This window comes from Hippocampus zosterae, chromosome 16 (genome assembly GCF_025434085.1).
Source record: "Hippocampus zosterae strain Florida chromosome 16, ASM2543408v3, whole genome shotgun sequence".
NCBI classification, from domain to species: Eukaryota; Metazoa; Chordata; class Actinopteri; order Syngnathiformes; family Syngnathidae; genus Hippocampus; species Hippocampus zosterae.
This window is the reverse complement of record NC_067466.1, coordinates 17,896,379-17,922,638: the sequence shown is the minus strand read 5'-3', so window position 1 is coordinate 17,922,638 and position 26,260 is coordinate 17,896,379. Positions and strand designations below refer to the sequence as shown.

Genomic DNA, 26,260 nt, shown 5'->3' with positions numbered 1-26,260 from the left:
GCAAGTCACGAAATAGCAGGTTTGCTGCCATAATGCTGAATACCCACATTTCCGCTCCCTTGACTTGAATATTTTACCTCACCAGCACTGATTTAACAACGTTTTAACCTACAGAAAGAGTCAAAGGAGCTGAAGTTATTTTCTGCACCTGGAAGCAAAGAATGGATTCCATGTGATGGCTTTTACTCATGTAATTGTCTGTCCTTGTGGTGGTTCAGACCAAAAAAAAAAAACGTTTTTAACAATGATAAAGTACTGTAATACTCACCTCGGATTCTCAAGTGCTCTATATTATACACACTCGGTTGTAGAACGGTCTTACTTTTGCAAGAAGAAAGGTCTTTATTGTAACATGTACATGTTGACAAACAAGCGCATGACTACCTAATGGTACGTCATCACATAGCTGCTGTGTAGCCGCAGGGTTTGTTTTCTTCATCTCTCCTGAGAAGAGGCTGAGTTTCCTGAAATGTTGGGTACAGGAAGAATCTTTTCCGGAGCCGTGGCCACGCCGGGACACGGCGTTTGATGTAAACTGCGGCGGCGGGCAATGCCAGCGCCGCAACTGCGCCGCAGAGGCTGGCGAGCAGAAACCATGGCCACATGGCATGCAAATCCTCCATGTAGGGACGCAAGGAGTCAAACAGAAGCTGGTCTGTAGAAGAAATAAGGAAATGTTGTGCCTTATGGATATTGGGCTCATATTTGCAGCGGAGAATCTGAAATTCTGAGAAAATTTAATTTGGAAAAAAAAATCTAAATGATTAATCCATAAACAAAAATGAGCGCTTAATTTGCTAATCGATTAATTGCCGATTAATTTTTGGGCCTCTGCATCAAAGAAATGTTTCGCTCTCAATAGGCGTTTAGTTACCACCATAAGATTTGAGTCTTAAAAATAACCCATTGTACAACGTTTTCGTAAACATACACACACTATACGTAGATGTGCAATTTCATTGTGTTCTGATGCAATGACAAAAGGAAATTTGAACTTAAAACACTTACTGGTAGCCAGCAGGCGTGAGTACTCGTAGCCCAACTCTTTGCTGGTTATAAAATACTCCCGGTTGGTGTGCAGAGGCAGGAAGGGAACCATGTGGTACTCGCCGTTGTGTCCAATGGGGGCGTTCGAAGTTGGGTATTGCGACGGGTCGGGCCTGTGCCTCCTGAGCCACTCTTCATAGAGACTAGACACGGGAATATAGCACAAATATTTAGTGGAAATGTGCATTTGCGTATGGAGGACGCAAGTCTTCAAAGTGCTTCATCACTTTGCCCATATTTTGTTATTTTGTCTTCTCACAAAAAAGTTGGAGCAAAAGCTATGAACAGCGAGCTGCACACCCGCGCTCACAGCAGCCAACTCGATACCCGCATTTGCTGACATCTTGTGGCATCTTCAAGCGTGAAAGAGGCCACAAAAAAAAAATGCTGAGAGCTGTGAATTTTTCAGCGAGTTCAGGTTCCAGAACCAGACACATTACTAACTAGTGACGTTAGGTTGTATTAAATTTGCTAGCATCAATAAGTTGGTCATGAAAGGTGTGTGTCACCTGTCCACAAAGGAGTGGTGCAGGAGAAAAATGGGGTCGTTAGCCGAGCCCTGCACAGAGGACATGGATCCGTTCATGAAGATATGCAGAGCAGCATGCATGCCCATACGAGTGCTGCTGCCCAAGCCCGTCTGGGGGTCCCCAAATCCTGGAAAGGGAAAAAAACAATCACACACACGTTTTTTTTTTTGTTTGTTTGTTTTGCATTTCATCAACCTTCCATGGTGTTCCGGAAGCTCATTGCGGCGGTGCGATCCATAGCGCCCGTGTCGTAGTTGGTCAAGCTGAGGGTGAAGGCAACCTCGGCGGAGGTGGGCAGACGCGGCACCCGGTTTCGGTCGTGGTTGCCCGGGTTACGGCGAAGAGGGCCCTCGGCTCGGGCGTCGCACAGAACGCCGCGAGCGTTGTAGTCCTGCGCTTGGGAACACAACGACTGCAGACAGAAACGGACGGCGTCAATAAACCTGTGCGGTATTTTACATTTTCAAAAACAAAGACTCGTCTTCAACAAACCGAGCAGAGTTATTTAAAAAAAAAAAAAAAGAAATAGGACAAACCAAAAGAAAAGCAAGCTAATTGGTGGGGGTAAGGAAATAAAAAGGGTCGTTATATACCCTCCAGGAGGAGAAGACGGAGCCGGGACTAAGCAGAGTGGGGTCCCGGGGGTTCCGCCCCCCCATAAGCTGATCAGTGCACACGTCGCATCCCTGCGCATCCCTCCAGTCCCAGAAGGGGATAGAGAAGCCGTCGTCCCCGGCGATCTTCCTGATCTCCCGCTCCCATTGCAGCAGGTAGACGCGGTGCCACGGAAGAAACCCGGGTGCCCAGTGGGCAAAGTCTACGTCCACCCACACGTTTCCCGCCCCGCCGAGCAGCGTGTCCCGGGACACGTAGTAGTGCATCCACACGAAGATGTCGTACACGGAGACATTGGCAAAGGTGGGGTTGGAGCCATTCTCCATATCCCGGTAGGTTCCCGTGGCGACCACGTAGTCGCTGCTCGGCGTCTGCTTGGCCAGGTTGAGGTAGGACACCAGCTGCGTTCTCTCGGTTCGGGTCAAGTGGAACACGTTCCTCCGGAGCGACTCCCTCCTTTCAAGGCAGTTCACCCCGTAGTAGCCAAACTTGCAGTCGGCACAGCTGAACCCCATGAAGTTGCCCATGCACTGGCAGGTTCGGTTGTAGAACACCAGGGGCCATCTCTCGCGGTCGTCCACCCCCCTGAAAGGATACTGCGTCCCATCCGGTGCGTCCGGTACCACCACATCTCGGCAGAAACCTCGACCGGAGCTGGCCCCGCACGCAGAGCCGTCCCCATCCCAAGGGGGGCAGCACTCCTTGGTCAGCAGAGCCTGGCGGGTGGCACAGGGGCGCGGGAACTGCTGCAGCCCCGGCTCCCAAAAGATCATAAAAACCAGGGCCACACACCACATCGCAGCCGGTATGAAAGAAAAAAGAAAAGGCCTGGAATACGGTCTGTCATGCTTTTCAAGGCCTTAAAAATCTTTTCCTTCGGAGACTCCTCCTTCCCCGCTGAGTCCGGTCACATGCTGCTTAACCTCAGGATGAGGCTTTCACTGATGCTATTAGAGAGCTCACGACCACTCAGACAGAAATTATTGGTGATGAAGTTGCACATTTCTGGGGAGGGGAGAGAAAAAAAATGAATGCAGTGAAAAAGGAAACTTGGGTCAACTTGAAAAGAAATTGAAGGCTTGAAAATTGTTGAATACATGAAGTCACAATTAAAGCAAACACTTTATGGAGCTCTTCAAACACCGAGACTGAAAATTTGAGAATCGTAGTTTTGAAAGACTGCAATTATTTTCACAAAAACTAATTGTTGTAGAGGTGTGAGTGTGAGTGCGAATGGTTGTTCGTCTCTGTGTGCCCTGCGATTGGCTGGCAACCGATTCAGGGTGTCCCCCGCCTACTGCCCGGAGACAGCTGGGATAGGCTCCAGCAACCCCCGCGACCCTAGTGAGGATCAAGCGGTTAGGAAGATGAATGAATGAATAATTGTTGTAGAAATCCTGTGCAGAAATCCCACCTCCTTTGCCGTGATTATGTTTCAGAGAATAAAGTTTCAATTTCATGCAAAAAAGAAATGTTTTATCAGAAAAACGCAGCGCATGTCTTAGAAAAGTCAAAACTTTTTTTTTTTTTTAACGAGAATCTAATTTTATGTTGATGTCAATGTATCGCATTCGTTTCAGGGTAAGAATTTCCCTGAGGCCATCACAGAACTCCCAACCACTCAGACAGAAACGTTAAGATTCCACTTGATAATCATATTTTACAATGGATCAATTTTTTCAAAGTTCGGTATCAGTTGTTTTTTTGTTTTAAGTGCTATGTGACTAAATGTCAAATGAGCAAACAACCGTTAACTCATGATCGCCTCACGGAAGCATTTACAATCGAGGCCGCAAAAATATATCCATTCCAAAAACCCACAGGCATCGTGGAACTGTAGGCCTTTTGTGGTATGGGCATGAGACAAATCCGCACAAATAGACCACAACACTAACTTTGACAAATTCAAGAATTGACATCAAGGTCAATGTCAAGGTCAACTGGCGCCAGTTACAGTCACATGCCCCCCCCTCGGGCTCACGCCAAAGACAAAAGATGCGGTGACACACCATAAAATGGCATCCACTTGAAGGTGGGAAAACACAGTGATGCGACACAAAAGAGTGCATTATTCGAATAAAGAACACTGGAGCCCTTCACTCGGGGGTTATTAATCGAGGCAATTACGTACCTGAGAGCAAATTGAATGTCCATTTGGTGTCCCAAGAAACTACGCTAATTGAAAATAACATTTTTTAAAACAGGACACAGCCGGCATCGGCATCACAAAATAGCCTGCGTTAAACAGAGCTTTAAGTTAGCATGGGTAAATTTGTTCTGCTTTAGCCCCATTGGCTTCAATTGAACAAGGAACTAAAATCATTATCTGCACTTGTGTTAGCATGTTCCTACGATGAAAAATACTACTCTTCTTGTGATTTGGTGTGGCGAAATTGGAAACAAATTAGGAGTCTTCTTTTAACACGGTGCCCCTTAATTTGTTTGACATAAAATTTGTTTGTGGAAAGCCCCAAACGCACCTTTTTGAAATGAATGTTGAACTCATTTGGCCACACTCACCACTTGAGCGACGAACAAGTGGAAAACGACGTGATTCAGGGCAGGTCCAGGAACGCATGCGCATTAATGCGCGAAAAGCGAGGCAACATGGCTGACCTGAAAAGCAATAAATTGTTGCCCATAAAAAAAAAATATTCCCCTGACACGGAGGAGATTTATAACGTGTGGGCTGACTCTGAAACTTAAAAACAACCGCAAATCGCCACTCGTCTGTTAAATTGAGCGTCAGAGTATCTCAGCCACAAACAAGTTCAAACGGCGCCACCCAGTGGCAAAGAAAGGACTATGTCATAAACGCCAACTTTTATCTTGAATGGCATATTGATTTAACTAACGGTGGACGAGGATTAAACGATCATTAGTATTTTTTTTAGTAATAAATGATGACGAGTATTTGTTAAAGGTTTACTGTGAAAGCACCTCACCCTATCATCCCCGGGGATGGCTGCTCTGATGAAGCCGTCTGTGAGTGGGAGGGGGACGGGAGCGATTAATTATACTACGAGCCGAGGGAGGCTGCGGGTATTCGCTGCTGCTTCTTGTGCTCGTGATGTTCTTACTAGACGCGCTCCAACCAGAAGAGATCAAATGTATCGACGTTAAGAATATTCCAAATTTCCCAGTGATGGAGACGCTCGGATCCGCGTAGCCTACTCACTTACATGGATACTACAGGACCGCAGGTAGGCTGAAATAAAGTTTGAGTGTGGCTAATTTGTGGTTTCAGAGCAGCTCTTGCAGACCTGGAGAGTTGTGTTGAATACCTGTTGTTAATATTATTGTTATATTTAGATTACAGCACCTGTACCATTAAAATAAAGCCCCCAAAACGGTGAATATTCAAGTAATTTACACAAAGCTTGTCTAAACCTTTTACGATAAAGAAAAAAAAAGTCGTAATTTTACAATGAAGTCGTACAGAAAAAGGTCAATTGTACAAGAAAAATCTTATTTTAACAGGGGTTAAGTTGTAATATGACAAAAAAGGAAGTTTTAATATTTGTAGGAGAGTGAAGTCACATCAGGAGTATAAAATATATCCTGATAAAGTACATGTCACAATCAATTTGTATTTCTACAATACACATTAGCGTTACATGGAAATCACTAGCTACTTTGATTTGAGGTAATAATAAAAACAGAAGCAAGATATTAAAACCTAAACTGCCTGTGGTGGAGCGAATGAAAAGCGAGCATTGTGTGCATTTGCCACCCACAAGCCCCCATTGGCCATGCTCCAGCTTCACCGTTTATGGCCAGCATGACATTGTTGCATTTGTGCAATGTTTACATTTACCCGTCGTACAAAAGTAAAACTCGTGCTATCATTCTACTCAAGTCAACTCAAAACCAGTGAGCAGCACGCATGCGGACCTCACCTCTGAGAAGATGGCGGCAGGTATGACGAGGAACGGCAGGGTGGTGTGGAGAATGGGGGTGTACGCACGGCTGCTGGCTGCGAGCGTTCTGCTGGGAGCCGAGATGAGCCGACTGGGTTCGCGGGATCGGGTCGGGGTCGGCGCCCAGAACAACGAGAGACGGGTGCTGGCTCGCATCCCAGGCGACATCATCATCGGAGCGCTGTTCTCCGTCCATCACCAGCCGCCCGCAGACAAGGTGGATACTGTTGATTGTCAGCGTTAAGTGTAAATGTGACGTTTGTGTGGTTGACCTCTCTCAGGTGCACGAGAGGAAGTGCGGGGCGGTGCGTGAGCAATATGGGATCCAGAGAGTGGAGGCCATGATGCACACGCTGGATCGGATCAACGCCGACCCCAACATTCTCCCCAATATTAGTCTGGGCTGTGAGATCAGGTAAATCTTTAACATTTACAAGCCGTTTTTTTTAGCTAAAGCATGAACATGAGGGGTGCTAGGATAGACCCCAGAGGCACAACTTTGTATCTACCCGCAGGGACTCATGCTGGCACTCCGCCGTGGCCCTGGAGCAGAGCATCGAGTTCATCCGGGACACGTTGGTGTCTAGCGAGGAGGAGGAGAGCCAGGCCAGGTGCATGGCACCTGGTGGCATCGCACCGGTGCCGCAGAGTAAGAAGCCCATCGTCGGCCTCATCGGGCCGGGATCCAGTTCGGTGGCCATCCAGGTCCAGAACTTGCTCCAGCTCTTCAACATCCCTCAAATCGCCTACTCGGCCACCAGCATGACTCTCAGTGACAAGGTTCGGGAAACTTGGCCTCACAGTAGGTCCTAGCGGATTGGTTAACGAGCATTTTTCACAACTCTTCAAATTAGCAAAAATATCTCGAATCCTCGGAAGCTATGTCCAGTTCTGTTCATTTTATTTTATTTTTTTTTGTGCTGTGATTGGCTCAGCAAAAGGTGAATTGTGAGCACACTTTTTAAAGACAAAAGCGCCTCCGTCTTCACAGAGCTTGTTCAAGTACTTCATGAGGGTGGTGCCTTCAGACATGCAACAGGCCAGAGCCATGGTGGACATTGTCAAGAGATACAACTGGAGCTACGTGTCCGCCATCCACACCGAGGGTAAGGCTTCAAAAAAGATTAGAGTGACCGATATCTCTCAACGCGTTGTTATCAATTACAGTAGAAATTCAAAAGGCGGAATGCAATCGCTTTTCCACAACCCCGACCCCAGGTAACTACGGCGAGAGCGGCATGGAGGCGTTCAAGGACATGGCGGCCAAAGAGGGCATCTGCATCGCACACTCGGACAAGATCTACAGCAACGCCGGCGAGCGCGCCTTTGACCGGCTGCTACACAAACTGCGGGCACACCTGCCCAAAGCCCGTGTGGTGGCCTGCTTCTGCGAGGGCATGACCGTGCGAGGCATCCTCGCCGCCATGCGCCGCCAGCGCCTGGTGGGTGACTTCCTACTGGTGGGGAGGTGAGAGCGCCGAGAGAACTCACTCTCATCCTATACATCCCCATCATCCATCCTCCGTCATCGCCATGGAAACCAGAAGGTACCCGCTCTCTCTGTTCTTTACGCTTGCTCTGTTGGGCTTTTTTCTAAATGTGTTCAAGAGTTGGATGGAAGGAAAGCGTGCGGAGGAGTGGAAGGGAGGGCCGATGATTGGGGAGGTGGGGGGTTGAGGGGGCGGAGGAATAAGCGGTAAGTGAGGGGGTTGATGCAACCGCAGGATTGGCCGCGTCTCCCAAGAAGGTGTTTTATTTTAAGGTTGCCGGGCGTTCTATAAATGCTTCTGCTCATTAGGAGACGCACATGTGGGCTGAAGTGGGGGGGGGGGGGGGGGGGGACATGTCAAATAACCTTGAACTACATTTCGCAAAACACGTCGTACACGTTTTGTCAAATGCGTAGTGGCGTCCATGTTGTTGCTCGCGTGCTGATGAGACAAAATGTCAAATAGATTCATGCAAAAATGTTGGTGGAACATGCATCGATTTTTTTTTTTTTTTTTACTACGATGGAAAGAGTTTAGTTAGATCAAATTGGAAGGTAAAAACTGTTTAATGTGCTTTAAAAAGCGTGTAAATTTAATGATGGTGTTTTGCAAAGGGTTTCAAGCCAGGGGATAGGATTCCAAATTAGGGTTTCAAGTTACGGATTCAAAATCGGGTTTCACATTTTGGTTGAGGGGTTCAAATGAGGTTTTCAAGTCAAGGTTATGGTTGCAAATTAGGGTTTCGAGCCTGGCTTGTGGTTTTCGATAAGTTGCGGTAATGATTTTGAATTCATGTTTGGTGTCAAGGTTCTCACGCCAGGGATATCGTTTTAAATGAGGGCGACAGTTTCAGTTTTAGGTTTCAAACCTTGGTTGAGGCTTTCAGAATGGGGGTTGAGGTTTGAAATTAAGGTTTCATGTCTAATTCGGCATCGGCTGAGAGCCGACTGAAAAGCCCATGCATGAGCTAACACATTAAGACGATAGTGGGACCGCAGCCAAATAAGCTCACGTCTCTATTCTCGGCGCTCCAGCCGCACGCGCGCGCGCCCGTTTCAAGAAATAAAAAAGCAGCCAAAGTTTACGACGGCGTCCCGGAGTTATACAAGCCTGGTGTGGGCGTCCATTTTGTAACACATCCTCAGAGAGGCTACACGCTCGTGGTGAAAAGCGCGCGGGGCTCCGATTCTGAGAGTTTGAATCACTCCTGAACTAAATAAAACCCACGCACCCGAGCGCTCGTGGGGGCTGGGGAAGGGGTGGGGGGGCAGCAACCACATCGCCCTCCTTCGCTACACCACCTACGCACACATCAACAGACGCACTTCGAGTCAACACGGGTGAACTTTGAAGCAGAGTAGCCACTTTCACTGCAGAGGAATAAACCTCATCCAGTGTTCAAACGTAACCTAAAATAAGAAAGCACTCCCCCCCCCCCCCCCGACGAGCACGGTTCGTGGAAATATTCGTCATCCTGGATTCAAACCTGAATTTGAAACCCTAACCTTGTCGTGCTTTTGTAATTTGAAACTCGCACCCGATTTTTTTTTTTTAAACTTTGATGGCAGTTGCCACATTCAAATGCGACTCGAAAACGAAAACGAGTCCAATGAATTGAAGAAAGCGTTTAGCATGATGTTCTTCCCGCTTAGCGACGGCTGGGCGGACCGCTACGACGTGACCGACGGCTTGGAGCGCGAGGCGGCGGGCGGCATCACCATCAAGCTCAAGTCGCCCTACGTGACGTGGTTCGACGACTATTACCTGAAGCTCAAGCCCGACACCAACCTGAGGAACCCCTGGTTCCCCGAATTTTGGCAGCACCGCTTCCAGTGCAAGCTGAGGGGGGTCCCCCAGGAGAGCACCGCCTACAACCGCACGTGCAGCTGTGAGACCTCTTCCTGATGGTGCCAGTAGGTGGCAGTAGAGCGGCGTGTAAAAAAAAAAAAAACAACGTCCCTTGTGCGCAGGGAGAGAGTCTTTGCGTCACCAGTACGCCCAGGACACCAAGATGGGCTTTGTCATCAACGCCATCTACTCCATGGCGTACGGTCTACATGCCATGCAGCAGGACCTCTGCCCGGGGTACAAGGTACACCCGAGACGTTGGACAAACTTTTCCGATGATTGAACATCATTGGAAATTAGGCTAACGTTTGATAAGGAAACCTTTATTTGTCTCACAATGGATTTTGGCCATCATAAAACAGACTCCGCCCCTCTTTTGACACTTTGGCAGTTGTACCGGAGTTACAAATTAGGGTTTCGAGCCAGGGAATCTATGACTAGATAGGGTTTCAAGTCAGGGTTAGGGTTTTCATTCGGGTTTTTAAAGACAGGTTTGAAGTTTTGTATTAAGGTTTCAAGACAGTGTAAGGGTTTCAAAGCTGGATTCGGGGGATAGGATTTCAATGAGGCTTTGAAGTTATGGGCTAGGATTTCAAATTCAGGTTTCAAGCTAGGGTCAGAGTTTCAAAGTAGGGTTCTAAGTCATTGTTAGAGTTCGGAGCCTGGGTTAGGGATTCATGGTGGGGTTTAAAATTAGGATCTGTGTAGGGTTTCAAGTCAGGATTGTGGTTTTAAATTGAGAGTTTCAAGACAGAGTTGGGGTTTCAACGTCGAGTTTCAAGTCAGGGGTAGGGCTTCAAATCAGGTTTTCAAGTCAGGGTTTCACATTCAGATTTCAAGACAGGTTGGAGTTTCAAATTACGGTTAGAGTTTCAAAGTAGGCTTTCAAATTTTGGTTTTCCAGCCAGCGTTAGGGTTTTCAAGTAAGACTTCAAGCCAGCATTAGGTTCTGTCCAGGGTCTGTGTGAGGCCATGCGGCCCGTGGACGGCCGCCGGCTTCTGGACTACCTGATGCAAACCAACTTCACGGGCGTGTCGGGAGAAGTCATCCACTTTGACCAGAACGGAGACTCACCCGGCAGGTGAAAACGAGGCAGCGTCTCCTCCCGCACGTGACGGTCGACTGACGGCGCTTTGGTCCCAGGTACGAGATCATGAACTTCAAGCAAATGGCCCAGGACGAGTACGCCTACGTCCACGTGGGTAGCTGGGACCAGGGCGGCCTTCGCATGAACGACCGGGAGATCTGGAACAACGACAGCGACCTCATACTCTCCGTGTGCTCCGAGCCCTGCCAGAAGGCCCAGATCAAGGTGAGACCAGAGCGACAAGGTGAGCGATGGAGATTTGATTGAACAATTTTGACAGGTGATCCGCAAAGGCGAGGTAAGCTGTTGCTGGACCTGCACGCCTTGCAAGGACAACGAGTTTGTGTTCGACGAGTACACGTGTCGCGCTTGCCCGCTGGGCTCGTGGCCCACCGACGACCTGCGCGGTAAGAAACTAAAATAACACACAATGCAAAAAATAATAATAAATAACGGCAGAACCTTGTGGGTTTTTTTTTTTCCTTCCCCGTGCAGGTTGCGAGCCCATCCCGGTGCAGTACGTGCGCTGGGCCGATCCGGAACCCGTGGCCGCCGTCGTCTTTGCCTGTCTGGGCCTACTTGCGACGCTCTTTGTTACGGCCGTCTTCATCAAGTAAGTCCCACGGGCTCCATTTTGACCGCCCGTTAACCATGACAAATTCAAAATGAAACGTTAGCACGACGCCATTTTGAAATCCCCAAAGTAGCATTTGAAAAATATGATGATGATGATGATGATGTCATCATATTTTGATGCCATCTGCGCCAGGCGGTCACGCGACTCTCTCGCTGTCATCCGACTGGCCGGCAGGTTCTGGGACACGCCGGTGGTGAAGTCGTCCAGCCGGGAGCTGTGCTACATCATCCTGGCGGGCATTTGTCTGGGCTACGCGTGCACGTTCAGCCTGATCGCCAAGCCGCACCTGCTCTACTGCTACCTGCAGAGGCTTGGCATCGGCTTGTCGCCCGCCATGAGCTACTCCGCCTTGGTCACAAAGGTGACAAAGCGCAACCGTGATGCCGGTTGACGTTCGAGTCCTTCCCATTTGCAGTTCTGCATCGTTCTAAAAAGTCAAACGACTCACCCCGCAAGATTGCGGTGGTGGGAGTGAGTCGTGACAAAGGGGGTGGGGGGGGGGGGGGAATCATCGAGATGTATTTCTGTATTTTGTGCCGGCCAGCTCGATAAGCTCTTGAATCTATTTTGGAACGCAGACCAACCGCATCGCTCGCATCCTGGCGGGCAGCAAGAAGAAGATCTGCACCAAGAAGCCTCGCTTCATGTCCGCCTGCGCTCAGCTGCTCATCGCCTTCCTGCTCATCCTGCTGCAGCTCGCCATCATTGTGGCGCTGCTCGTCATCGAGCCACCAGAGGTGGGTTTTCTGCAGGGTGTACGCAGGGAAGGGGGTGCACGGGTGTGTCAATTCGTTCCAAAAGGGTGCGCCGAATCAGCCCGGGCGGGTGAACGGCTTAAAACGTTGTTTGGACCTTTTTAAACGGGAATTCTGTCCGAATTCTCAAAGGGGTGCGCGACTTAACCCGATGAGAGGCTGAGACGGGGTGCGCCAACTCTGTCAGAAAATTTTTTTCAGGCTGTATGTTTCGAAGAAGGTGTGCACCCAAATTTTAACTGGTTACATGTTTTAAACCAGCACGCCCCCCTCCGAGGCCCCATTTCCCGCTACACCACTCGCGATAGACTGGTTGCACACCCCCTGTTTTAAACTATATGATGTAACATGAGCGTCAATGTGCTCTTTAGGTGATTCACGACTACCCCAGCATACGTGAGGTGCACTTAATCTGTAACCTCACCACTCTGGGGGTGGTGGCGCCCTTGGGCTACAATGGCCTGCTCATCCTCAGCTGCACCTTCTACGCCTTCAAGGTGCGCATGCGCACGCGCCGCGCGTCGTCGATACGCTCTCCGGAGCTTTTTTTTTTCTTTTCTTTTCTCGGCGCAGACTCGTAACGTTCCGGCCAACTTCAACGAGGCCAAGTACATCGCCTTCACCATGTACACCACCTGCATCATCTGGCTGGCCTTTGTGCCCATCTACTTTGGCTCCAACTACAAGATTATCACCATGTGTTTTAGCGTTAGCCTCAGCGCCACCGTGGCGCTCTGTTGCATGTTTGTGCCCAAGGTAAGCGCCGCCGCCGCCGCCTCCACCGCACCGGCCTGAACCAGCCCAGTCTTTTTGACCTTTACATTCCGCACCTTCAGGTGTACATTATGCTAGCCAAGCCGGAGAAGAACGTGCGCAGCGCATTTACCACGTCCACGGTGGTGCGCATGCATGTGGGCAACGCCAAGAAAGCCGCCAAGGCGAGTAAGCCGTCCAGTAGCATGGCCAACCTGTTCAGGCGCCGATCATCCGCGCAGGACAACGTCAGGTACGGGTTTCATATGGCTATTGCATGTTGCCGCACCCCCCCCGACCACCCCACTTCCCTCCTTTAACCCTGTTCTGGCCTACTTGGCACACCCCCAAAGCCATGCACGCGCCCCAAAAATGATCAAAACTATTTACAGCAAAGCAGCCCCCCCCCCCCCCCCCCCCCGTCTCCCACACACACTCTAAAGATTTCCAAAATAAAATGTTAAAGCCACGCACCCCCTTCAACATGATGGTCGGCGCACCCCTTGTCCATGTACACACCCTAAACATTGTCATAGCATATAAATGTCAGCATTTCCAGGAACTACCCACACCCTGGAAACAGGCATCGAAAGAGAGAGGAGAAGAAAAAATAGCCGTCCTCGGCAAATGTGGCCTCATTTTTTTTTTGACCCTTTGGGAATTTGATTCAGATTTTTCTTTCGAGGAAAGATGATGGGTAACGGAGGGGAATGTACAGTTACGTGTTAAGAGGGAGGGAAGGGGGAGATTATGGGAGGAACGCCAGGAAGTGGAACATGGAAGGTGGAGATCGCGACTCGAGTTTTGTTCGCAGCTCCAACGGGAAGTCGGCTGCCTGGAAGCAGAACGAGCGCAGCTACAGGCCCAACCTTTGGAAGAGGATGACCTTTCACGTCAAGAAGAAGGACGCCGCGGAAGCCAACCAGACCGCCATCATCAAACCGTTCTCCACGGGCGGCGGCGAAGATGCGGCGAGCGTCCAGTCTCAAAGGTTCCGAGACGGAGACGACACCGAACCGACGCCCGCCGTCGGCGACATCAGCGTCATCGGCGTAGGCGAACTCGGCATGATGGCCGGTCCCGTAGAGAGCGCCACCGTCATGGAGCAAATCAACTCCGTGGTGGTCAACAGCTTCAACCAGCGGGACGTCGCCGCCCCACCGCCGGCGGCCGCCCTCGCCCCCGCCGGGAAGCTCTACGAGCACCTGGCGCGCCGCATCAGAGACGCGGAACAGCTCGCCGTGCTGACGCCGCCGTCACCGTTCCGGGACGCTTCGCTCAGCTCCGAGGAAAGCGACGACGCTTGCTCCTCGCGCTCGCTATCTGGGGCCTCAGAGGCGGAATACGGGCAGCTGCTGCCGCGCCACTACAGCCAGAGTGCTTCCTCTCTGTAAACGCCGCTTCCCACGGACCAAACTTGTGGTGCCTTTAATACGGTGGAAAAGTCTGACGTGGATATGTTAACTTTCATGGTCAAGTAACGACAAGCTAATAATGCTAACGCTAAAACAAAAGAGTCAACGGGGAATACATTGATCCTGAAATTGGAATCCCCCCCCCCACACCACCACCCACTCCAGAAATTATCCAGGTCCCACGTCTAATCACGACAGGGATACACGGCACCAGGCGTAGGAAAGCATTTAGCGACGAGGGTATGCTAAATATAACGTGAATAGGAAGCTGGAACAGGCTCATACGCTATTTGGGAATTTAGAAGGTGGCAACTCTTCCAGGAACTGTCCACGTCACGTTCCGAATCCAACATGGATTCACCTCGACAGGCTGCGAGAACGTCAAGTAAAGCGGACACACCTAGCTTAAGAGAGAACGTGCTTTCCTTGAGCCTTGCATCTTAAGAGTCTTCCAAGATGGCAGATTTCCCAGGAACTAGCCACGTCCCGGTGCTATGACAACCTGGATTCATTCCAACAGGAAAACGGCAAGTCAAGCAAATGTCCTAATGCTAACGCTAAAAAACAAAAAGCTAAAGAGGGAATGTGATTTCAGTGCCAAAAGGAATGTATCCAGGCCCTGCTCCGAATTCTCGCGGTTTCACTCCATCGGGTGTCCAAGAATGTCAAGGGAATCGGACATCCTGACGCAGGAATTTTAGGAATTTCATCACCAGAAACGGCGAACGCGTTGCTGAAGAAAAGCAATGACGCTCACCCACGCTCCTCATCAAACATAAATTCACTGCGACGGGTGAAAAATGTTCATATTTGAATTTGAGAAATGATTATTTCCGGTGACCTGGAAGTGTTTACACCCGAATTACTTAGTTGTATCTTATTTGTTGGGTTTTTTTATGCATTGGTAATAATGCACTGTAAAAAAAACAAAGAGTTTTGATGAACTTTGAGAACGACTGACTTCGTCCGTTTACTTTGCGCAACTTCCTATGATTTTTTTTTTCTTTTAAGTCGATGCCTTGGCGCTCGCCGAATTGAGCTCTGGCGAGGAGTCCGGATGTTTCGTTGTTTATACGACTTTAAAAAGGCGATTTTTCTTTTTTTCCATGATTCAAATGAGCTAATACTATCGATATCCTACATGAGTGCTATTTGCATCTTTGTGTGTGTTTTTCTTATGGATTCATAATACTTTGTAAGATGTTTCTACGACCTTAGGAGCACAAAAAAAAAAAGTTAATTAACAAGTGAATGTGATTGTGGTTTTTAAAAAGGACCAAAAACCACCTCAGGACTGACAGTGTAGCAGAGTCTGAAATCTTGATAATGATGATTTAGATTTTTTTTTTTAAGATAATTACATTTTTTAGCTGAAATGTTGAAATGTTTTAGATTTTTGCAGGGGGGTCAATTAACTTGCCCCAGTTTTGTTTTTGGTCCCTGCAGACTTTTATATCCAACTAGAGGATAGCCATAGTAGTGCGGTTTGTTTCTCAAAGTCACTGGGCCCGTTTCACAAACAAGGCTTAAGCCCGAAGGCAAACCTAAATGCTTTTCAAATATTTTTTTTCTTTGTCCCCAACATGCAAGATGGGTTGGGTTGAATTCTATTATTCATCTTGAGTCAAAACTTTGTTTGTTTCGGTGAATGTCATTTTTATTATGAAAATTTTTCTTTCAGAATTTACAGTATATGCGTTTGTGTTGCTGCATGTTTACTCGCAGGCGCGCACACGCATGACGGCGCGATATTTGACGACGGTGTTGCCATGTTCGCATGCATCTTTGTGCCAGTAGACACTTTTGATTCTGATCGAAACGCCGACGAGCTCGTTCAAGTCAAAAACAATTTGCCTCGAGTCTATGAATTTGAGTTTGTTGCAAGCGGAACGGTTGGCGTCCTTGTAGAAATAAAGTGAAGTCAAAGTTGACCGCCGTATTACCTGTGCAAATGTTTATCTTTTGTTTCAAAGTGGAGTCCATGACTATTAATGACCACACGTTGGTTGTCAAAGTCAATTATTTAAGTGAGGAAACTTGAAAGTATTCAAAACAAATACTTAAGGTTTCAAAGTTTGGGATAAAATCCGGGTTCGGGTTTCAAGGAGGCTCAAAGTCAGATTTTGAGGTTGAGTTAAGGTTTCAAATTGGGACTTCCGGCCCGGCCGAGGTTGGAGTTTGAAAGTTGGGTTTCAAGCCTTAATTTGACGTTGAGGTTTCATGGCAAGGAAGTGCTTCAGGGTAGGGTTTCGAGCATGGGGGAGGGCTTCAAAGAGAGTTTCGAGCCTCAGCCATGGATCCAAACAAGCATTAGGGTTTCAAATTTGTTTTAAAAGCACTGCTGGGCTTCAAGTTGTGCTTTGAAACCGGAGTTAGGGTTTGTTTGACCTTCAAACAAAGGAGTTCAAAGTAGGGTTTCGAGCCAGTGTTCAAGTTTTTAGTCGTCAGGGTACGGGGTTTAAAGGTGGGTTACGGTCTCGGATGAGGGTGTTCGGCAACATTTGAGGTTTCAAGCATGAGCTTTGGGGTTTTAATGTTGCATTTCAAGCAAAGGGCTAATGATTCAAATCGAGGTTTCAAGACCCCGTTCAGTTTCAAAGTAGGGTTTCAGTCTCGGGTCAAATGAGGATGAAATTAGGGTTCCAAGGCTGGCTTTCAGATGGCCACAAGATTACGGTTTCAAAGTAAGGTTTTGTTTTGTTTTTTGCTAAATGTGCATTCTAGCTTATCTAGATATATTATTCCAGTTCTCTGGTGTCATCACCATAATTAGCATGTCAACAGGAAGCGGCGGCGCGCAACGGAGAGCCCGCCCCTCCCCGCGCGCTCACGAGAGCCGGCGAGCGGGAGCGCGTCTCTGCGAGTAGGGTGCGCGCACCCGAGAGAGAGAGAGAGAGCGCGTGTGAGCGAGGGTGGCCTGAGAGCATGGCGAGCGCCGGCAAGGAGCACCTGTACAAGGTGCTGGTGATCGGCGACCTGGGCGTGGGCAAGACCTCCATCATCCGCCGCTACGTGCACCACACCTACTCGCACAACTACCGCGCCACCATCGGCGTGGACTTTGCGCTCAAGGTGCTGCGCTGGGGCGCCGACGACACGGTGCGCCTGCAGCTTTGGGACATCGCCGGTGAGTGACCCCCCCCCCCCCCCCGACCCGAACGCACGCAACTTGACTCGAAGCGACTTTGGTTGAAGTAACTCGATCGCTTAAGCCCTCAACTCGAATAGGCTCACTCGACTTCCTCAAATGTTGACTTTTTTTTTCTAAGGGGAAATAAGCAAAAGACAAAACGTGCGTGCAACACAACTTTCTTAAATGTTCGGTCACGGAAGCGCGTCCACGTGGGCGGTGGGGTGCAAAAAGTCATTTGGAAAAAAAAAAAGTATTCAAAGATTCGATTGCATTCATTAGGGCTACAACTAACGATTATTTTGATAACGGATTACAGGTAATCTGTCGATTCATTGACGTGATGACGTTTTCATTTCAAGTTCAAGTTCATTTCAGTTTTATGATGAGAATCCAGGTGTATTTTCTTCTCACGGCAAAAAATCATATTCAATTTAGTTACAAGGTTGGAATTTTTCCAAAGTACACAGTTAACCTATAATACAAACATTTTACAAGACTAATAGCCATGTTTTTTTTTCTATTTTAAAAACCATTCATGCAATCAGAATAAAGTCAGAAAGTTTTCCAAACTTTAAAAAAAAAAAAAACGTCATAGACCAAAAGTCAAGCGTCAACCTCCTTCGCTCATGTGAGGCTTGTTAGCGTCTTCTGGCGGGGGGGAGAACGCAACGTGACACAATTGATGTTAAGCACAAACCCGGGTCACCAGATGTGCTCTTTGTCTCGCTTGAGATCCGCATCGGATGCAATGCCCCTCATGTGACCTGCGCCATTTAAAACAACGGCAGCGTGACAAATGTCTGGACGGTAGCTGTGTGTATTACTTTTTTATTTTTTTTTTGGGGTCCACAAAGGAGGAAGTGCACATCCTGTCATATGGCGGCTGATGATTCAGCTGCGCGCTTATTTGTTTCGCACATTGGAAATGTCACAGCGACGATAGCAAGAACCTGCTCTTACACACACACACACACACACACACACACACACACACACACACACACACACACACACACACACACACACACACACACACACACACACACACGCACACGCACACGCACGCGCGCACGCCAGGTCTTGTGCAAATAGTCATTGTTAGTGTCAACAAGGGCGGCCTGTGTGCACTGAAGGAATGTGCAATCTTCAACAAAAACATCAACTACGGCGCCGTCCATTAGCGTGCCAAAAGCGCTGCGTGTCTCACCGCTTGTCTTCGTAACGTGACCCGCGAAGACGTCCCGTGGGTGCCATCATTGTCGTCCTGAAACAGAAGGTCGTTTTGTATTAGAATGAATAAAAAAATGACAAGGAAAAGTTTGATTCAAAGTAAAATGTAAACTTTTTATTTTCCCCAAGAAAATCATATTTTCCAAGTAAACAGTCGCAAAATCATCACAATGGTCATTTTTTCCATGTTTTTTTCCCTAGATTTGTTCTTGTGTATTTTGCGTATTTGTTGGCAGGCCAGGAGCGCTTCGGCAACATGACGCGGGTGTACTACCGCGAGGCGACCGGCGCGTTCATCGTGTTCGACATGACGCGTCCCAGCACCTTCGAGGCGGTGCTCAAGTGGAAGGCGGACCTGGACTCCAAGCTGATGCTGGCCGACGGCCGCGGCATCGCCACGGTGCTCCTGGCCAACAAGTGCGAGCAGGGCCACGCGCTTCCCGCTAATGGCCCCAAGATGAAGCAGTTCTGCCAGGAGCACGGATTCGCCGGCTGCTTCGAGACCTCCGCCAAGGTTGCCCTTCATGTTTTTCTTCCCATGCTTGGAGATGACCATTAAAAAAAAAAAGTCTACACATACCTGCTCAAATTCCAGTCGTTTAAAGTACAGCTGTTCTATAGCCATTGACATATGTTTTAAAGTCTTTTGAAAATATGTCATTTTTTGAAGCATCGTTGTGACATGATCCGATATCCGGTTCAATTATGAAAAAGAGAAAATTATTTTAACAGATATTGTGGAAAAAAACAACACTGATTATTCTTACATGGCATTTGTTATTTGAAAACCGTATGCACATTTAAAAAGGTTTAAAATAATTGGTTCTTCTTCCTTTTATCACAGGACAATCTAAACATCGACGAGGCGGCCAACTTCCTAGTGACACAAATCATGGCGAGCGAGCACGCCTTGCTGAGGAGAGCCGCGGCCACCGACACCGTCACGCCACAACTCGACCGACATCGCCAGTCGGACGGATGCGCGAGATGCCTCAAGTGAACTGGAGAAGAGCCTCAAAAACTCCATTTTGCACATCTTTCAGTTTCAAATCCTCTTTATTATTATTTATTTACCATATTTTGTTAACTGACGGAATGGTCGTCGTCGTATTTATTCAGTTTGCTTTCATTTAACAGCCCCATTAGAATTCATATTTCACACACACACAATTTATATATATATATTAAATTTTAAAAAAGATGCTCATGCGTTTAAAGTTTTTAACACAACAAAGAAGAGTTCATCTTGCCCTGTATTGGCTCCTATTTCAAACGTGACTTGATACCATGCTAATATGCTAACAGTTAGAATGCTCACTCAAGGCAAGATGGCCACCTGGCCAGAGTTCAGAAAGCGCTAAAGCAGTTCGACATGGATTTTGCACACAAGGTCAGGTACTATTTCTGACAAGGAATACCAACAGACATTTTATTAATCGCATTACTGACCTTCTTCGTGCTGAATTATTCCGCCGTCTTGACAAGGTTGAGTGTCCATCCTACGCATCGGCAGCTTTGACGTAAAGACACCAGCTGAATAGCATTCCAATTAAGTGGCTTACGTCACCTTGTTCTTGAAATTCTGGCGTCCTCTTGTGGCACGTTGGTCGCATTACAACTTTTTACGAGTGATACGATTCATATTCACACAGAAATCTGAAAGTTTTGCGACTGTCCCTCAAGAATACTGTTTTTTTTTACTAAAAGGAAAAAAACTAACATTTAAAAGGTTCCACTCAAATCTATGTGAATATAAACGTAATATTTTTACACATGAAATCCAGGTGAAGATGCTGCGTTTGAGTGTAAATCTGTACATATTTAAAAGAATTACATTTACCAAAGATCAAAGGTCAAAAGTAACGCCTTTACAGAAAAGAAACCAAATGCAACAGTAATCAATATAAGACAATGGTTATGTATCTATTCCTGAACCTTGGCAGGACATTTCACGTCACTGAGTGGCGACCCATCCCACGGTGTCTGCACCGTGTACCACTACAGCATCAGCGACTGATATAACATTGTATCATAAAAAATAAGGGATTAAAACATTCTAAACGTGAGTGGTTAATTCATTGCAGTTAAATGTTGCAATATCAAAACGGAGTATGAAGGACTATGAAAGTAAAATATGAAACATACCCATTTATTTATTTACTTTTTACCACATCTCTGTACGGCAATGACTTGTGCGTTTTAAAAATAAAATGTGGTCCTCGAGCACCAAAGAATCAAAATGGTGCCTACTCGTACAAATATAGATGCAGGTGTTGGCATGTACTAAACATGTTTCAGGAACTTATTAGCATACGAAAATAGAAAATGAGACAAGAAAAGACTAGAAATTTGCATGAGGCCTCCGTTGCCTCTAAATGTCCTCCAAATGTCCTTCAGTCCCAGCTGTTGTCGAGGAAGCTGAGGTAGGGGTCAATAGTAAGGTGTCGAGGTGTGATGTGAGGAGGCATTGGGGGTCGAGAAGTCGCAGCTGGTCTGGCCCGAGGTCCCGGGCCTCGCTACAGACGCGCTGAGTGAGCGTCCTGACGCTGAGACGTGTGGTGGTCTTCAGGTGACGAAGACAGTTCTGCTCCACTAGAAGCTTTTCACGCTCGCACTTCTGAGGCAAGACAACACACAACATAGCCGTTGCGTTGCGGGGAAGAATCACTCAAGAAAAATAACTCACGGATGCATGAAACTGATTTGCAGACTGGCTAAATGGTTAACTCGCAAATAACTACCTGTAACTGACCCACCTGACACATTTACTTGAGTTGTAAACATTCTGTTTTGACGTCAATGACAATCTGTTTCGCTAGCAAGCAGCCTCATCCATGTTGCCGCTATCGCAAGAAGGCCCACGTATCGATTCGATGCGTCTGCCTGGCTCTTACCAGTTTGTTGATTTCCTCCTGCAGGTTTGCGATGCACTCCAGCTTCCTCTTGCGGCAGCGCTGCGCGGCCAGCCTGTTCTTGCTGCGCCGTCGGACGTCGTTGATCAAGTCCACTTGTTGGCTTGTCAACGCATGCTGACTCAGCAGATTCTGCAGGTCCACGTGATTCAGACTCACGGCGTGGTCTACAGAGAACGGCAGATCGACCTGATGCACACACGGCACGTTATGTTTACGTCAGCATGAGATCAGTCAAAGGTTCACAGCCGAACAATCTTGTTAGCGCTTTAACAATCGGTCTTGTTAGCACTGCGTTAGTACTGTCGGTCAGTCTTGCTATCATGCGCGCGATTAATCTCGTTAGCACTTTGTTCAGGAGTCAAGGAATTACATTTATTGGTACTCTTACAATCAATCTTGTTCTTGTTAGCAATCTAATGATCACCCGAGTTAGTGCTCTTTATAACCAGTTTTGTCAACACTGTAAAAGTTAGCATCCTAACAACTAGACGTCTTAGCAGACAAACAATAAGTCATGTTAGCAGCCTAGCACTCTTTTTAGCACTGTTAACGCTGTTAGCAGTCCAACAGTTAGCCTTCACTCTCAAGAAGAGCATGAAAGCAATCGTTTTTCCCCCCTTTTTTTTTAGCAGTCTGGCAATAAGTCTTGTTTGCACTGTTAGCTGCCGAACAATCTGCTAACAGTCAGTATTGTTCGCACTCTAACAGTCTTGTACTCAAGACTTGTTTAAAAACCATAACAGACATGCGCACACACGCTAGCTGGCATCAGCACAGTTAAATTGTGAGTCAACTGTCAATTATTAAGTCGGGGATTGACTCGGCAATGACATAATCAAACTGCCTGCCAAGAAAGCACACTGAACTCTGGGCGCAACACACACACACACTTGCACACACTGGTGAATAATTAACTGGTTGCCATAGTCACCCAATGCAAACATTTGTAAATTAGTTTCCAAGAAATGGACGACTTACAGTAACTCCCAGTCTTTTCAGGATGCCATTTTGGAAGCCACATACAGTAAGTTGGGCCTGAATCAATAGGTCTCCGTTCTGTCAGTACTCACCTGTCTGGCCCGCTCTCTGGGACACCATTCGCCCTCGCCGTCTGTCTCTGAGTCACAGTCCTCACCCGAGTTGAGGGATGATAGTCCTGACTGGGACGCTCCCTCGCTCTCAGACAGTGGGCCTCCTTTCCACGTTGGTCCGCCCCGCTCCAAGTCCTGATTCTGTACCATGGAGAGGCACTTGAGCCAGTTTTGATGAGAGGGGCCCGCTGAGTCAGACCCGGAGTCAGAGGTTCCCTCGTTGCTCCCTGGAGGTTCATTTTTCAGCGTGGCACCTAGGACCACATCGGGACCACAGGAAAACTGTGTTCCTGGTCCTTGTTCTTCTTGCTCTGTGATGTTCTGATCGAATTGGGCAGAGTCAGACCTGGAAAATGTGCTCATGTCGTCGCCGGTGCTGTTTCCTGGAAGATCTGTTCCATCCGCACATAGACTTCCAGGACCTTCAACTTTCCTGGTGGCTTGGACTAATTTTGTTCCTAGTCTTTGTTTGCTGTCTTCAGAGATGGTCTCCTCATGAAAGAGGTCTGAGCCAGACCTCGGACACATATCCATATCCTTGCATCCCGTTAGTGTTCCAGGACCTTCAAATTTCCAGTTGGAACTTGTTACCCGATCAAGAAATCCAGCAGAGCTTGTTCCTGGTCCTTGTTCTTTGAGAACTTCATCTTTCTGGGTGGCATCTGGAAATAGCTCGTGCTGACGAGAGAACCTTGTTCCTGAGCCATTTTCTTCATCTTCTGTGATAGGGTTTTTTTGCGAAAGATCAGAATCGGAATGAAGATACTTCAATCTGTTCTTGTGTCTGCCAGCTTCAGCTTTCTGAATGGCATCTGCTACCGGAGTGAAAGCAGCAGAGAACTTTGTTCCTTGTCCTCTTTCTCCATCTTCGGTCATAGTTTTTGGATGTGAGGGGTTAAAATTGGACCCGAGATTCCTGTCCACATCCGTACTATCCATTGGTCTTGCAGGGCTTTCATCTTTTCGAGGTTCACCTGGCTCAAGGTCAGGACCACTTGGGAACCTTGTCCCTGGTCCTTGGTCTGCATCTTTTTGTGATGGTGTCCTGAGACGAGGGCAGCTAGGACTCACATTGGCACTATTGACTGCAAACTCTGCTCCGTCCTCACATCCGGGAGCTTCACCTGCTACCAAATCAGGACGAACAGAAAACGTTGTTATTGGTCCTCCTTCTCGCTCTTCTGTGATAGTTTTCCAATTGGATGGCACTGAGTGGGGTGTGGGATCTTTGTTGGAGTCAATTCCTGAAAGTTCTGCTACATTCTTGTGTTCTGTTATGCTTCCAGGATCCTCATGTTTCCAGGTGGCAACTGGAACCAACTTGAAACCACCAGAGAACCTTGACCCTAATCCTTGTTCTCCATCTTTTGTGATGGTGTCCGGATGAGAGTGGGTTGAGTCAGACACGGGATTCACATCGGCCCCATTTCCTGGAAGATGCTCTATGTCCTTGTGCTCTGTTAGTCTTCTGGGACTTTGTATTGGCTTGGTAACACCTGAGAACCTTGTTCCTGGTCCTTGTTCTGCGTCTTCTGAGACAGTACCCTGATCAAAAGAGCCAGATTTGGATTTGGGACACTTTTCCAGATTGTCACCTTCGGTGCCACAAGTACCTCGAAGCACCGTTGCATCCCGACATCCGTGAATTTCAGTTGCTAGACCGGCATCAGCACAGATTCCTGGTCCTTGTTGCTCTTCCCCAATGCCCTTGTTCCATCCACAATGTTTCTGGGGTGTCTCTTTCCCACAAGCCAGTTGGAACTTCCGATACTTGGGGCCTCCTGCACCCCTAACACACCAAAATGATGCGGTCGTCCTGTTATTCCCCTCCGGGCAGCTGGGCGAAGTCGATTCCCTCGGCACTGGTTTCACGGCTTTGCGTTGCGCGTCCTCCTCCTCGCTCTTCTTCTTTATACAACACCTCTTCCTCTGTGATGGTAGAAGCGGTGGACCCGAGTTGAATTTGGGGAGCAGGAAGTCGAAGCAGGTCTGGTCCAGGTCGCGGAAGCCCAGCGTAGATGCTGCCTGGCGGATTTCCAGGATGTCGTGTTTGCTGAAGAGCAACTCAGATGTGTAGGCGAATGTCAGCAGGGGCTCGAACCCGCCCGCGGTTACCTAAGAGACAGGAAATGTACGTCATGATTGTCTGATGACTTTTTTAAATTGTCTTTTTTTTCCCAAATTGCCCATTTTATTAGGTACACATTCCAATTTAAAAAAAAACACCCAATGGCATCATTGAGGGACTAGGTGAAAATGTAAATAAAGTAAACTGTGCAAACACTATGACATCATCATCTGTGATACTGGCCACTTCAAATACGTACACTTCAGTGTCCACAACATCAAAAAATATATCCAGGCATTGCAATCATTGAACGTGCCCCTAATCAAGTGTCCAGTGAGCACCCTCCCTCGGGTAAACAATGTGACGTCATACTCAGGAAGTAGCTTATTAGTGAACCAGCCGCTTCAATCAAAGCAGTATTGTGGGCGTGTACCGAATGAGGTGTCCAGTGAGCGCGCACATACAGTGTCAACAAAGTGACGTCATTCTCCGAAGTGGGCCAGTGACAGCACGTGTCCAAAGGGGCTAAACAAAATGAAGTCACCCTCCTCAAGCTACTCACGCGCGCAGCTCTCACCTCGGGTGGCAGCGTGACGCCATGGCCGTCGTCCTGCTCCCGGTGGAGCCTTCCGGCGAAGTAGTCGCTGCACGAGGCCAGGACGGCGCGATGGGCGTGGAAACGGCGGCCGTCCACCTGGACGGTGACGTCACAAAACGCGCCGCGCTGCCGCAGCTCTTCCAGGCGTCGCAGAACGCGCGTCGGGTGCGCCGCGCACGCGTACGTGTACGAGGGCATCTACGCGAGCGCTCGCACGACGTTAGACACACAACTGTAACCGCGCGCAAAAAAAAAGTCGAATGATTTTTACAGTGCTTAATAAAATAAATTAGCCACGCTTACCTGTTCGGAGTCACGTCCAGTTTGTTGGGGAGGTTAGGACGACTTTGAGACTAAGCTAAGCGCGCTTCACACACTCATGTCAAAATGTGTGGGTGTGAGGGAGGGAGGTGGCGCGTGCGTGTGAACGCGCGCGCGCGCGTTTGCGTGTCGCAACAGCGCTGACTCATGCTGATAAAAGATGAGCATGCATGTTTTCCCGTCCAACATCATTCCCGTCTCGCCTCCCTCTCTCTTCTTTGCTAACCCGCTTCCAGGAAACAACCGCAACATGAACATGAAAACAAACAAAAAAATAAACACTAAAAAAGTTGAAAAATGATGTAATTCAATTCAAAATTTAAGAAGGTGCTTTGAAACATGGCAAGGGAACAACTCTCATCAATTTGTCTAAAAGATTACGGAGGTGACAAAATCAAAACAAAAATGAAAAAAGTAAAAAAAATTACACCGGGGGTGTCAAATTCTTTTTTTTTGTTCCCGGGCTACTTTGTGGTTACGGCTTCCGTCATTGGGCCCTTATGACGATGAGACCAAATAAATGTTTATTCGTCTTATCGTACGATTACATCTGCACGGCAATTTTTTTATTTTTTTTGCCAAGCTTGAAACTACAAATTTGTTCAAAGTAGAATCATGGCCTATTTTACTCCTTCGGTTTTTGAATTGGAACTTCTGAAGTCAATTATACATTCTGCACATTTTTCAAAGAACAAAGACAGATTTTTTTTTTTTTTGCGTGCGCGTGTGTGTGTTGTATTTGAAAACAAGAAGTAATGACGCACTGAATCCCATTGTGTCGGTGTACCTAAGCAAGAGTCTCGAGT

At 47.8% G+C, this 26,260-nt stretch overlaps 5 protein-coding genes across 9 annotated transcripts in view; 3 read left to right on the top strand and 2 right to left on the bottom strand.

Annotated features, from left to right (window-relative positions):
• The window catches only part of rpl23a (ribosomal protein L23a), a 243,530-nt gene that overhangs the window by 161,055 nt on the left and 56,215 nt on the right, over positions 1-26,260 (top strand). The window lies entirely within an intron of this gene.
• LOC127588573 (tyrosinase-like) lies at positions 319-10,942 on the bottom strand. 4 transcript variants are annotated; one of them, XM_052047361.1, is made up of 9 exons: positions 10,808-10,942; positions 10,526-10,741; positions 6,092-6,336; positions 4,713-4,808; positions 2,171-3,197; positions 1,773-1,989; positions 1,557-1,704; positions 1,009-1,190; positions 319-655 (listed from the first exon to the last, which is right to left on the bottom strand). In XM_052047361.1, exons 5-9 carry the CDS (start codon positions 2,987-2,989, stop codon positions 399-401), a joined length of 1,623 nt encoding a protein of 540 aa, XP_051903321.1. In that variant the 5' UTR covers positions 2,990-3,197; positions 4,713-4,808; positions 6,092-6,336; positions 10,526-10,741; positions 10,808-10,942; the 3' UTR covers positions 319-398. The 4 variants fall into 4 exon arrangements, with proteins under 4 accessions (XP_051903321.1, XP_051903319.1, XP_051903318.1 ...); XM_052047359.1 differs by lacking the exons at positions 10,526-10,741; positions 10,808-10,942 and adding an exon at positions 6,622-6,764; XM_052047358.1 differs by lacking the exons at positions 4,713-4,808; positions 10,808-10,942 and having other exon boundaries at positions 10,526-10,775.
• Positions 5,247-14,133, top strand: grm5a (glutamate receptor, metabotropic 5a). The gene is made up of 18 exons (XM_052047330.1): positions 5,247-5,395; positions 6,052-6,329; positions 6,394-6,527; positions 6,628-6,892; positions 7,104-7,218; positions 7,331-7,580; positions 9,255-9,490; positions 9,573-9,694; positions 10,408-10,532; positions 10,595-10,763; positions 10,819-10,945; positions 11,034-11,151; positions 11,350-11,536; positions 11,754-11,912; positions 12,302-12,427; positions 12,504-12,686; positions 12,767-12,936; positions 13,498-14,133. The coding sequence occupies exons 2-18, from the start codon at positions 6,102-6,104 to the stop codon at positions 14,075-14,077; spliced, it is 3,294 nt and encodes a 1,097-aa protein (XP_051903290.1). The 5' UTR covers positions 5,247-5,395; positions 6,052-6,101; the 3' UTR covers positions 14,078-14,133.
• On the top strand, positions 16,943-20,506 carry rab38b (RAB38b, member of RAS oncogene family). Its single transcript, XM_052047378.1, has 3 exons — positions 16,943-17,225; positions 18,698-18,975; positions 19,306-20,506. Exons 1-3 carry the CDS (start codon positions 17,024-17,026, stop codon positions 19,459-19,461), a joined length of 636 nt encoding a protein of 211 aa, XP_051903338.1. The 5' UTR covers positions 16,943-17,023; the 3' UTR covers positions 19,462-20,506.
• Positions 20,590-25,633, bottom strand: bach1b (BTB and CNC homology 1, basic leucine zipper transcription factor 1 b). 2 transcript variants are annotated; one of them, XM_052047333.1, is made up of 5 exons: positions 25,437-25,633; positions 25,098-25,331; positions 22,447-24,582; positions 21,356-21,562; positions 20,590-21,078 (listed from the first exon to the last, which is right to left on the bottom strand). In XM_052047333.1, exons 2-5 carry the CDS (start codon positions 25,329-25,331, stop codon positions 20,833-20,835), a joined length of 2,823 nt encoding a protein of 940 aa, XP_051903293.1. In that variant the 5' UTR covers positions 25,437-25,633; the 3' UTR covers positions 20,590-20,832. The 2 variants fall into 2 exon arrangements, with proteins under 2 accessions (XP_051903293.1, XP_051903294.1); XM_052047334.1 differs by having other exon boundaries at positions 25,113-25,331; positions 25,437-25,629.